This window comes from Maylandia zebra, linkage group LG22 (assembly GCF_041146795.1).
Source record: "Maylandia zebra isolate NMK-2024a linkage group LG22, Mzebra_GT3a, whole genome shotgun sequence".
In the NCBI taxonomy this organism is placed as follows: domain Eukaryota; kingdom Metazoa; phylum Chordata; class Actinopteri; order Cichliformes; family Cichlidae; genus Maylandia; species Maylandia zebra.
In genome coordinates this window covers 14,534,391-14,548,115 of record NC_135187.1, presented here as the reverse complement: position 1 = coordinate 14,548,115, position 13,725 = coordinate 14,534,391, and the positions used below count along the sequence as shown (strand labels likewise).

The 13,725-nt window shown below is 40.5% G+C and overlaps 1 protein-coding gene across 2 annotated transcripts; it reads left to right on the top strand.

Annotated features, from left to right (window-relative positions):
- The first annotated feature begins 4,911 nt into the window (after positions 1–4,911).
- LOC101481630 (small ribosomal subunit protein eS19) lies at positions 4,912–11,877 on the top strand. 2 transcript variants are annotated; one of them, XM_076879383.1, is made up of 6 exons: positions 4,912–5,292; positions 5,507–5,577; positions 8,123–8,223; positions 9,422–9,605; positions 9,700–9,754; positions 10,502–11,301. In XM_076879383.1, the coding sequence occupies exons 2-6, from the start codon at positions 5,507–5,509 to the stop codon at positions 10,607–10,609; spliced, it is 519 nt and encodes a 172-aa protein (XP_076735498.1). In that variant the 5' UTR covers positions 4,912–5,292; the 3' UTR covers positions 10,610–11,301. The 2 variants fall into 2 exon arrangements, with proteins under 2 accessions (XP_076735498.1, XP_004549162.1); XM_004549105.4 differs by lacking the exon at positions 10,502–11,301 and adding an exon at positions 11,366–11,877 and having other exon boundaries at positions 4,923–5,292.
- The last annotated feature ends 1,848 nt before the right edge of the window (positions 11,878–13,725 follow it).

Here is a 13,725-nt window from a genome sequence, read left to right as displayed (position 1 = left end):
TAATACCGCAGACAAAAAAAGTAGTCAGGGCTGGATGGACTGCAAATGGACGATAGGGGACTTGTTATATATCCCGAGTCTCTCAATTGTCTGACTGTACTTACCTCACTGCTCTTACATAAAGTTAAGCACTTCAAAAGTCATGGTTCAGATACAAAAGTTTAAAAACTTGTTTGCCATTTAACTGAAATCTTTATACTAAAAATCACATCTTGGACTGGGTTTTGTCTTTACAAGCAGCCAGAGAGATTGGGGTACCCGGATGAAGGAGGGGGGAAAGAAAAAAAAAGAAGAAGAAAGAAAAAGGGAGCCGTATGGGAGGAGAGAAACATCTAATGAAAAACAAAACAGCAATACTTTAATTCTCCTCATTTCTCATCCAACTACCTCCGCTTTCATTTCTATACATTTTTATAACTAGCAGCATGGCACAATCCCTGAATACGAAACGTGATCATCGAGCAACTCCACGCATGCGTAAGTACTGCCGGCTCCCTTAACTCTAAATCACACTCCAACATATTACAACACACATGCACAGACACACATGAACAGAGTCTCACACATGCCTCCTTTCGAGTGCTGGCCTCCCATTCAGGGGCCCCCCTAAAACTGGATGCACTCAGTGATCCCTTTCCAAAGCCCTCATCTAAATGTGAGCAGAGGTAATCCTTGAAGGAGAGGCAAGGAGAACAGCGATAACCCACGATAAGGGGCAGAAGGGGGGGGGGAAGAAAGACGCCGAAAGAAGGTGAGAGGTGGAGCGAGAGATGGGATAGAGGAGCAGGATTTTTTTTTTTTTTTTGGGGGGGGGGGGGGGGGGGGGGGGATTAGCAACCTAGGGAACACATTTTTCAAAAGAAAAAGGAGAAGAGTTGGGGGAAAAAATGAAGTGAGGTGAGGGGGAAGAGGAAGAAAAGAAAGACAGAATATGAGAAAAAGGACATGTACACAGTATACTCACAGATGAATGATCAGAACTGATGAAAAATCATGTCTGAAAACAAAATCAAAGGCGGCCACATAGTGCGAGTCTGAGTTTGGAGAGAAGTCCAGTTTCTTCTCGTTCTGGAGTTTTTTTCCCCCCTTTTTCCCGCGATTTTTGTCAATTCCTATGCAGCTGTCCCTCCTTCCCAAGTCTATCCCCTTACTGGTCCTCTCTTCCCCCTCCCGTTTTTCTTGCCAGTACCGGTACTCTCCTACGTCTCTTTTGCTCTCTTTCTTGCCTTCTCTCTCTCTAAGGCCATGCTCTCCATTTTCCCCTCATTCTTTTGCCTCAGTCTCCTTCATGTGTCCATTCAGACATAATCTTCAACCCCTCAGCTTCAACTTCAAAATGCAGATAAGATTTTCTACAGAGAACGCAACTATGGAGTTGAAAGGAGAAAAAATATATATACTGCAGAAGGGAAGAAGAAAAAAAAACTGTTTACAGGAAAGGACATGGCATGCAGTCTAATGCAGGGACAATCCACGGCCTGCGTTTTTCAGGGCTGCCACGCATAGTGAGGCGGTGGCGCCGCTGCTGTATATGAGGGTATAAAAAGCAGAATGGCGAGCAAAAGAAAAAGAAGGCAAAAACTGAGCTTACTGCGGTCGGTCTCCAGTGAAAGTGAACAGCATGAGGGAAATGAGTGGGAAGGAGTCCGGGGCGTGTGCATGTGTGTGTGAAGAGGTGGGAGGGGAGAAAAAGCCAACCAGAGAGAGGAGAGAAAGCGAGAGACTGGAGGTTAATGGAGGGAGGGATAGGAGGAGGAGTGTGGCGGTGGGGAAAGAGGAGGGGGCAAGAATTGGAATACATTTTTGTCTTATGCTTGCTATATTCAAATTTTGTGGTTCTCATTTTTTCATGGGGCTAATACCTTCTCTTTTCTCTGAAGAGAAAAGGAAGAAAGAAAGCTACTGTGTCTTTTGTCTCCAGCTCCTGCCGTTCCCTTTCCTGGTTTCCTTTCTGCTTCGACTCTCCTCTATTCAGCCCATTTTCTGCACGTGCACTTGAACTCCAAATCCTGTCTGCCTTCCCCTCCCCTCGCTCTCTAACTGCGCATCTGTGCGCGTCTGCCTCTCTCCCTCCCTCTGTCCTCAGCACAGGCTTGAAATAGTGCTCGCAGGCAGGAGAGCAGCGAGGGGAGGGAAAAGGAGAGGGGGACAAAAAGGGGAGAGAGATGTTGAGAGGGGGGGAGGGGAAGGCGCTTAGACAGGCTGACACAGAGAGCAGAGCTGCTGTGTATGTGTGTATGAACATGTCTGCACATTTGTAAACACATTTAGCTAGCTTTGATTTAGATACAGTGCTTCCACACGCTGGTGCAAGACGTTAGCTCAAATGCCACATAAGATGCGACTTTACGGACAAGGAAAGCCACAACGTTCTGCATTTTCAGCACTTTGCCACATAAGACTTAAACGAGCATCGTCCAAATATGCATTGGTTCTGAACAGCTGAAAGAGGACTCAATACGTGTTTTCCGCAGTATTGATACACCGATACCAGCTGTGCTTCCTCACTCTCCTCTTCGACAGTTCACACATACACTGCAGTGGCCGCTTAGCCCCGCCTCCTCTCTCTAAAAGTATACAAATTCTTATAGTGTGGTTACCCAACTTTTATCCCTTTCAATGTCAGGCTAGTTATTTAATTTGTCTCAGTGGAGATTAATGCAGAAAGAAGTGGACCTAAAAATAAACTGTTACAAAGCCGTTTTTTGTAAAGCCTGTAAAAACTGCACGTAGCCTGCAATAGATCATCCAGCCACCCGCTTCCACTTGCGTAGCCATAGAGGTGGTTAGCGTCTTTCCCTGCTGTCCTAAAGTGACAGTGGGCTAGTTTCAGTCATTGTGCAAGTGTACTGTTTATAAGGTTGGGGGAAACCTGCAGTCAGCTGAGACTAAAGAAGTCACTTGGATGAGCGACGAAACGTTTCTTCCTCACTGAAAACGCTACGTCCAGAAGAACACAAACAACCTTTTGGTGTCGCAAAGTGAGTGACAACCTGAAAAGGACAGGGTACACTGTATCACTGGGTTCGTTTATTTGAGACATTGTACTATTAATTAATTATTCTGAATTCATTTTTAATGCATCGTAGTTTCATGTATTTTAGGTAGTGAATTTGCAAGTGTTTAGTTTGTTAAGCCTTTCTCTAAAATATGAATGTATGTCAGGGACAAGATTTAGGTTTAGAAACTGTACAACAAGAACCTAAAACTTCAGTTGCACCAAACCTTTAAGAACCCTGTTAGGTTGACAAAACCTAAAAATGAGGACATTTACATTGTTATTGTATTTTAGTTTAGATCCTGTCATATAGTTTGTCTTAATTGAAATACATATAAAATCAATTTACCTGTGATCTATGGTAGGCTAACACACTGCACAGTAACAGAAACCCAGCCACATCCAAGTGAGAGCTGCATGTCAGCCTGGGGAGTACGAAGATACTTTGATATCCACAACGGAACAGTACTGTGCAAAAATACGCAAGGAAATTGTTCCAGCTACAGGTGAAAACCACTTGAGGCAAATATCATTGAATACAACAAGGCTATGAAAGTAAGAGAGTAGGAGATACCGGGATGACGTGCAACCCAAAAGTAAACAAATGACTCCACTTAGTATGGAGCTAGGAGCACTCACTAGTTAAACAGGATCAGCAAAAGGTGGATGGAAATTACACTTATGTTATACTTGCACTTAAGACTCCCGTTGAACAAACTACCTAGGTTTCTTTTGTTCTGACATTTGACTTTTTCTGCATCACTACTACTGCACTGTAATGCTGCTGGCACTTTAAATTATAAAGTTCATTGGAAAAGGATTGAAAGTGCCCTTCATTGCATAAAAACTAAAATAATGCTGCCTGTAAGCAGCAATTACATAAAATGTTATTTTTTCCCCCCATGTCATCAAATATTACACATTTCTTTGAAATATTGCAAATTATGAGGCAATAGAAGTAATGTTTCACTTAATTTATACAGTGATAATAACCTTGATATTTCATTAACACAACTATAAAGCATCTTTAAAAATGAATTTACATTGTTCTGTAACACCATTGTATGCATAGAAAAGTACGTGGTCTGGTCATTTTGTTGGGATTACATAATGCATTTTTTGAAGCAACTGCACGTCTGCTTAAAAATCTTTTTTCTACTTGAGACTATGTGGCCTAGTAAGATTTCACTTTGCCTTTTAAACGGGACAATTTTAGACGGCAAAATGTTAAGCGCCACGCTAAAAACCCAAGTTTTATGCCCTCAGAGAAAGGTATTGATGAGATGCCTTGAACCTGCACATGCTTTTGAACTGACAATAAAACCCCTTAAGAGCCTGGACTTAAAGTTAAGAGAAAGCTTCAAATCCTCACATTTAACAAGCCATTTGTTTTTATTGTTAATCAATTAAGTGGCTTTCAGCTCAAAACCAATTTTAGTCATTTTTATTTTAAACTTGAGTACAAGCCTGTAATCATCATTTCCCTTGAAGTGTATTTGATGGACTTTTTTAACATTACAATATAGAATTAAGCCTAATGTAATATCCATCAAATAAAATAGTTTGTTATGTATCTGATAAAGACTTATATGGGTTCTGATCTTTGTTATATTTCTGAACAAGGCCAAAGCGCTTAGTTTGGGGGATGGTGACAGATGCTGACTGCTTGGGTAGCTCCAAATCTAATGCGTTGTGTCATGATCAACCGTTGAAATGCACTCTTGTGTTTCCTTCAAACACGGAGCACAGGCTCGGCAGCCGCAGAATGAGCTCCATTTAGCGTTTGACAGCCAAATAAAAGCAACGTTGACTGTATTTGCATAAACTAGAGTTCACTGCAGGTGAAAAATTAAGACGATACCAGCCCTCTGGTGCTTTCCTCCCCCCCCTCCCTGACTGCAGAGCACTTTCTGAAAAGGATCCTGATAAACACGAAGTGGGCCAGGGTGTAAAGAAAGGTGCCACAACAGTCCCCCCTGCTGGGATTCAGCAGGAGTACTTCATAAACTGCATCCTCATATTCAAAAACTCGCTTTTTAATATTGTTTCGCCACCTTTTTTGACCCGTAGGATTACAATACAAGTGGAGAATATTGCCGTCAGTGTTACTTAGGTTTAAAGGGTGAATTAAGCTGGGATATTAAGCGGCAGGCGAGGTTAGTTTGGGATAAGGTATCATCTTTTCCAAACGAGAGCAGTCTCCCTCCATCCCTCTTCAGCATCCTTTTTTGCTGCAGTCACTAAGCTGGGAGTCCATAACCGCCTGCCTGTCGTCTCTGTGGGGCCTATACAAAGTAAGATATTTGGTAATATATGATAATGACAGGTGTACGTTTGAGTAACAGAAAGAGGCGAAGTGTCTGCCCCGCTTTCAGTTACTTTAGCTAGGCTAGCTTAGAGTTTTAGCTAACGTTAGCACGGACGGTACATCAGCGCTGATTTTCTGCTCGTAAAGCCGCAAACAGTGTATCATTTTCAGCTCACCCCTGTCTCCAACTGTCCTTCTAGATGCCCAGCGTCACGGTGAAAGATGTCAACCAGCAAGAGTTTGTCAAAGCACTGTCAGCTTTCCTCAAAAAGTAAGTAATGCACCACAACCTGCCTCTGCGCTTATCTGATGACGGGCTGATGTCCACCTGTCAATCAAGCGGGATGATGGGGTATTTGTGAAGGCTGGGCAGAGGCTCAGACAGCTGCAATACGCGGTGAATCACAGGGAAAGGACAGTTTATTAATGCAGACACCGAACTGAGGGCCACCTAAGATTATACTTTTTTTTATTTATTTATTTTTATTTTAATTAAAGGACGGGCGATAGAGGGAAGAGAGGAGGACAACAGAATAAACACTTGAAAATTAAACTTCGGAGATTAAAATTGTAAATTTGAAGAAGAAATGCTTCGAAGGAAAAAAAAAAAGCTAAAAAACAAACAAACAAAAAAACAAACAAAAAAAACAACCCAAAACTATGCGTCCTAGAAAAGAAAAATTCAATTTGAGAGATGAAGTTAATCGGAGAGTGTAAATTTGTGAGTGTTTAGCTAATTTTACGTCAAAGTAGCGCAAATTAGAATAAACTGGCAGATTTATGAGGGATAAAAAGGTAAATGCAGAAGAAGAATTGACACTTTTTTGTGGCAAAAAACTGGCACATATTGGGTGGGATTGTGAAAAGAAATGATTAAAACTGTAGATTTGAGAGGGAAAGCTGCTAAATTTACTATATTGAACTATATTCCAATTTTTTTAAATTGAATTTGTGTCAGACCTTATTTATTTATAAATCAAATTTATAATTTTTTTAAAAAAGCTACAAGTCTTCCTAACATGCAATGATTTTACAAGTTTTGTTTTTCAGCGATTACATTAATCTTGAAGACTTCCTAGAGAGACTCATGCAAAGTAATAAGAGATTGGCATACCGAGGAGACAAAGAATGGAAGAAACTCGGGAAGAAAAGCAGACCACAAATACAGGAGTGTATTTACACAGAGGGCTAATTTCAAACAAGACACAGGTGGGAGCAGAGCTCAGGCACAGACAACTAAATAGAGGTGAAAACAATGAAGGAAAAAAACAAGAAAAACTGGAAGTAAAACCAAAATAATATACATGAGAGATCTAATTTGGTTACAATCAGAACCTGAAGTTTTGATTGCATAGTTTTCACAGCTAGGTTTCAGTAAAACACACACACAAATGATTTCTTAAAATGTATATGCATGCATAGACAATTATATTTGTATAACTTTAATAGTACTAAAGAAACAACCAGTCTCGTGGCCAGTTACGTCTTCTGTATTTAGATTAAAATTTTTGTAAAATGTAAGTCACTCAGGAAAATCCAGTTCATAGTTAAAAAGTGATTTAATATAACTATTTTAAAGGGTCTCAGTCTCCGTAGCAGAGTAAAAGAATGAAACACACATGGGCTCCAGAATGTAGTAAACCACAGTAGCAGCCATGATGACATGATGCTGTATTTCAGTGCGGCTTCTGACACATCACAGATGTTCTCTCTCTTGTGGTATGTGGCCATTCTCAGTTGAGTATTGCTGATTTTCTATGTATATCACTGCTGTCTTGTTCACACGTATAAACAGTTTCACATATGTTTCCCTTTCACTCACCACCGTGTGTGTGTCAGTGTTTATTGTGTGGTTTTTACTGGCCGATAAATCACATTTACAACCAGTGAACCTTCAGAGTACAGCCCGACTGACGGCTGATATTAACTGTTTGCCGATATATCGGCTACAGTTGCAATAGCCGATAAATTAAAGTGAAAATGTAAAGAAGAGAGGGGCGAGATGCCCTTAAACACTGAGTGTTGATGTTGTATAGTATGTCTACAAAAGGGCGCTCTCTAACTTCCATGTTGGCAACACAAATGTGATAACCAGCTGATCCGAACTGAGTGGCAGTGAGTAATCTGTGACTTGCTGTGACAAGAAAACTAGATTAAACTGCATTTTCATATTAGCTTAGTAATTTGAATATATATAACAAATATAATAATTTTCTTTATGTTTTGTGTGTCTGAAAGAAAAACTATTGGCTGATGTATCAGGTTCTTAGTTTTTTTTTAACTATGTTAAATATTGGTATCAGTATCAGTCTTAAAAATCCTATATAGGTCAGCCTGTACTCCAGAGGGAGCTCAGACTCATGCAACAACAATAATACACCCCCTGAATGCTGAAAAAAGAAAGCAAAATTCCAGCTTGTTTCATTTTCTTTATTGTGCTTTATTTTACAATAGATACCCCACTGGTCTTTCTGCACATCTGCTGTACCTCTACTGCCATACTTTTGCCTGCATGGGATTAATAGAGGCTGTATTTTCATATTTCTCATGATGGAAATTTCTAACTTAGAACTACTTTAATTAACTGTTAGTGCACTTAAGTGGAAACATCCTACAAAGAGCAATAAAATATGAAGTTCTTACTTTGACTCTCATCCAAATTGTAATCAAAGCTTTTTATGACCAAAAAAATCTGCCTTACTCTACACGATGAAGTCTTTACCTTTATTATCATATATATGAGTTGGAAAAGCAAACAATTTAATATGTATCACGCTGTTTTTATTCATCACATCACCTACTAATTGATTTTTCAGGTCTGGCAAACTGAAGGTCCCAGAGTGGGTTGATACCGTGAAGCTTGCCAGGCACAAGGAGCTTGCCCCCTGTGACGACAACTGGTTTTACACCAGAGCAGGTTGGTTTTCGTTTCCACGTGCAGCTGGAGTGACAAATAATCATAAAAAGTAAATGAAAGTCATGAACATGTCAGGCTCAGTCCTCTCTAGTGTGTGGATGTGCAGTTTCTCTCTGTCTCAAGCTGTTTTAATTATTGTTCAGACAAAATAAACAATTACACACCGAACAATTACCCAAACAGAGTTGATTACAGTCAACATGAAAAGCAATCATTAGCTGAATTGACTCAGTGAACTGAAATGTTTAACCAGAAGATATATTTTATTTGATAAAGTTTGGGTTCTGGAAATCTCATCTTAAGATGGAAAAACAATTCGGTCTTGGAGTTATTTGTACCTTTTTTAGGCATCCTTGTGATTTATGATCATACACAAACAGCTGAGTAACACAGGCAGGCCTTTCACTGTGGCTACCATGAACCTAGGTGCAGTACAGTCAAATCTGTTCTTTGTTTCTGAGCCCCTGATTTAGGGAACATTGTCTTAATTATGTCATTTTATTAATTCATGATTTCTTTTGAGTTTTGATTTATGTTGTTTGGTCTTCTGTTTATAATGTTTTATGTTCCCTGGTCCATTGGAATCTCTTTGTCATTTTTGCCCTTAGTTATTTGCTTTGATGGTAATAAGTTTGTTACTTCCTTTTGTGATCCTTCTCTGTTTGCCAGTCTTGTCTCTGTGGTCATTTTCTGTGTAGTTCATTTCCTGTTTTATGTTTGTGGTCTTTTGTCCCTGATGGTTTCTATTTAGTGCAACATCTTTTGTCCCATTATCCCTGATTTGTGTTGTGTTTTCCTTCTCAGCTGTGTATTGGATTGCCTGGAGTTATGCTTTGCTTTGGATTACTTTCAGACTTTATTATGCTTATATTTAAGGGCTCTACTTTATGCTTTACTCCTGTGTCCCATGTCTGGGTCTGCAATCCTGACACTTTCTCCTGTTTGTTAACTTAGATTTCCATTATTGAGATAGTAGCATGCTGCACATTGTGCTTCTGCCTGGAATAAAAATTTGTTATATGAATAAAGAATATTCGCGAAATTCAATAGAAACGCATGCACTGCACACTGTTCCTTTACCTGTGGATGTCCTGTACTGACTTATATTAGCTCTAAAATATGTTGACTTCTTGTATTTTGAATGATAAAATAAGTTCATACTGAAACATACTGCACTGTATATGATACGTGCCACCAGCATCCACGGCCCGCCACCTGTACCTGCGAGGAGGGGTCGGCGTGGGCTCCATGATCAAAATCTACGGTGGCCGCCAGAGGAACGGCGTATGCCCCGCCCACTTCAGCGTAGGATCCAGGAACGTGGCGAGGAAGGTCCTGCAAGCTCTGGAGGGCCTCAAGATGGTGGAGAAGGATCCCAATGGGTGAGAAGGGTGAATGCTGAGATGATGTGATTCTGAGGTGGTGACTTCACAACAACTGTTATTTTTAAATGTTTTAAAATATTTGTGCTTACAGCGGTCGTAGACTGACCTCTCAGGGTCAGAGAGACCTGGATAGGATCGCTGGGCAGGTGAGTTGTTAGACTTGCACTACATGCATATGTGGATTTATCTGTGCATAAAAATGTTGTTTCATTCTCTGTAATGTGCATATTATTCCTGCAGTTAGTTAAAGACTGTAATTGAGAGGGGTTAATCAGAATTTGTATTATTTTTATGGTGTAGAGGATAAAAATAATACTTTTTTTCAGCAGAACTATAGTGACAGTGAGCAGGGGATCATATCTAATTGTCATAATGTTGTTAAATAACTCTTTACAGTGGACCCATTATGGTCTTTGAGGTCCATGTATGTAAAAGTAATTCCTTTGAGCCAAACGCTCAGGCTAAGAGTTTCAGTCTTTTTCTAGTCTTGGATCTGTACGATATCACAGAGTAGGGAATTCCCTAATGTGGTCATCTCAGACATGCAGCAGCCCCACCCACCTACTGCTCAAGCCTTTTGTTTATGAAGAAATCAATTGGATAAAAGCTGGTTTAAAGGCTGTGTCTCAGACCCAGTTTAAGACAAATAAAAATGATTTTTGTTTTTTATTCAGTATGAGATGCTACTCTTAAAAGGTAAGAATAAATGGAAGCTCATTACATTTATTTTTTGCTGTCATAGTAAAAAGAAAGCACAGCATCTGTTAATTCTAAGGTCTAGTTTGTTCAGATGTAGCTTTGCAAACCTGAGCTGTGCTGGTATGTGTTTAGTGTTTTTCTAATTGTAGTGTTCAGTGGTTTACACATTCAGCTAACAAGCGAAATATCCCCAGTTCAAGACCAGCAGAAGACACAAATCCCTCGGAGGGTGGCGTCAGGAAGGACAAAAATCTGTGCCAAATCAAATATGTGGCTTCATCCTCTGTGGTGATCCCTTGTGAATATGCAGCCGAAAGAAGGTCTCTGCTGTCGGGAACTTTAACACTTAACGCGCTAACTGAGAGTTTATCCAAGCTTTGTACGGATGACCTTGCGGTGAATTTGTTGGGTTTTCCACAGCTGCCATGAATGTTTTCCACTTGTGAATAATCTTTCTCACTGCAAAATGGACTTGAGATTGTTTTGAAATGATGTCATAGCCCCTCGCAGATTGACGGGCAGCAAGAATTGCTTCTCCAAGGTGATGTCTTTCTTTCTTGGCATTGTGTTAATGCACCCGAACGCTCCAGAGCATCAGTATGGGAAGGGTTATGAGATTATTACCATACAATCCATCATCTCCTTTTATAGAGGTGTTCGTATTTGGATAATTTTAAGACCTGCTAAGGGCCAGATGATTTATTTTTCATGATCTCATTCGTAAAACTCTAGAACTGAAAGAGTGTGCGCTTCCTTTTTTTTTTATCATGACTGTAGACACATTTGATACTTGCAGAGGGCTTCAAAGACATCAGAAATTAAATGTCATTATTGCTCAACCCTTTACAGCACCAGATGTGCAGCATACAGTTGAAGTGGCTCCCTCTAGTGTTGTGTCTCAGTTATGGCAACAATGTAAAACATATAATCATATGTGAGATATTTCTTGGGATCTCTAAATAAATACTGCATGCCTTGTGTGCAGAGTATAGCTTCTCAGTTTGTTACATCAGCACGACTGTCCTCTCTCCTCTTTTTATTGTCTTTTGTGTGCTCAGGTTGCCTCAGCAAACAAGAAACAGCGGAGTTTACAGAGCGCCATCTGAGGACGTTATATAAGAATCCTGAGAAAAGGAATGCAGTTATGCCTTACCGCTTATTTACTCAAGTTCACCCTCCTCCCACATCAACCCAGTGCCGACAGTAACCGAGCACAAAGAGGCACTTCATAGCGATGCATGTGTCTAAAATACAGCGAGTGCAAATATCATACATGAATGTTTTGCAGCAGTCAGAGGTTGGCGGTGGCCTTGTAACATTAAGGCGCAGAGTGGAAACAAAAGCACTCCGAATGCAGTGTTACAAAGCAAAAGCATGTTCGTATTTTTGCCTACAAATGTGAAGCAATGGAGAGAAAAAGAAATGTGAGAGCAGATGTAGAAAGGAAAGAAATGCAAAGAATTCTCATGCACATTTTTATTCATTTTCTAACTTTGTGTTTGCAGAATGGTATTACTGAGCACATATACGTTATACAGGATGCTCTGAATAAAATGAGTATGAGCACTGACTGAATGTCAGTTTTTATATGGGCCTGTGAGTGACTCTTGCTCAGTTTAGCTGCTGCTCATGACGCTGCTTATCCAGCTGATGTAGTAATTGAGTAATCAGGACCCTACACCACCGGGCAGAACATGTTCCCTCTAAGCCTGAAGGGAAAAAGAAGGAACACACGCATGTAAAGGAAGCACTCAAAACGTGCGGCTATCCTAAATGTGCGTTCTTAAAGTCAGCAAACAGGCACAGAAAAGAAGACCAGACACCAGCGAGGGAGGATAAGAAAGACAGACGCAACAACATTGTCATCCCCTATGTAGCCGGTGTATCAGAAAAACTCAGGAGAGTTTTCTCCAAGCATGACATCCCGGTGCATTTCAGACCCAGCAACACGCTCAGACAGAAACTGGTTCACCCGAAAGACAAAACGCCAAAACACAAACTTAACAATGTGGTGTATGCTGTACAGTGCAGCGAGGAATGTCCAGACCTCTACATTGGAGAGACCAAACAGCCACTTCACAAGCGCATGGCACAACACAGAAGAGCCACCTCCACAGGACAAGACTCAGCAGTCCATCTGCATCTTAAGGATAAAGGACACTCTTTCGAGGATGGCAATGTTCACATTTTGGACAGAGAGGACAGACGGTTTGAAAGAGGAGTGAAAGAAGCCATTTACGTCCACTGTGAGCGACCATCTTTGAACAGAGGCGGTGGTTTATGACTCCAACTGTCTGCCATCTATAATCCAGTTTTGAGTTCCCTCCCCAGACGCCTTAACGCCCACTCACATCCTGGGCCATCTGACCTCAGGAATTCGCATGATAAGGTGGGGCCAGGTTTCACAATGAGCTCACCCGAAACTCTGGCTGATTGGGACCCACACCCAGTTTCACACCTTGGCTCAGGCGATTAGAGGATCATCAGGGGGTCTTTTTGTCCCTCTGTGATACTCTCACTAAGTTTAAATCTGGGACTCCCCACCATTTGACCTTAGAACTGAAGAAGCTTCTCAGATGAGAGGTGAAACGTCTTCAAGCAACTTAAAGAAGTCCAGACGCTTTTCTTTGCAAGCTCCTTTGACTACGATGACCTGGATGACTGAGAACCTTCACAGACATACATATTCAGTAAACTTAAATATTCATTTCACAGAAGGCTGGTCAGCAAGGCTTTCTTCTTCATCATCTTCAGGGTTTGCACCAGTGTACTGCAAGCCCTGCCAGACCTGAACACCAGGCTAAGACCCGTACATTCTGTAGATATAGGCTTTAATCTAATGTATCTTATTGGCATACTTTCACCTATTTTATGAAAGGTTTAATCTATAAAACCCATAACATTCAGATTAACAGGCTGATGATCAAATTAGGTAGCTTAAGACAAGCATTTTACTCCAAATACTTTGGCCCAGAGATCCAAACAATGGATCTCAAACAGAATAACAGCACTGTGTGAGAAAAGTGACAATTAGAAGCACAATAACACAACAATTCAAAGAATTTGAATTGTAAAAAACAAAACAGGATATGTTCCATGTACTAACAGAAACTTCCCCTTTTTCTATAATTTTATACATTTATTACAATTTAAATCATGCTGACACATTTTTCTCATTTACTACAGCAGCATTTCTTTACCACGTCAAAAACTAAGAAAAGCTGTTACAAATGGCCTTCTTTTTCTTTTTTCTAAATATGTAGTTAAACTTCTTTAGTTTCACTGGTGCTGCCTGCTTAGGATCAAAATGGGCTGTAACGTGAGTCTCCATGTAAAATGAGTGCATCATACCTGCTCTAACACAAGACAAATGGCTGAAAAAAGCGAGTGAATCATGAGTTATGGAGCAACTGGCTCA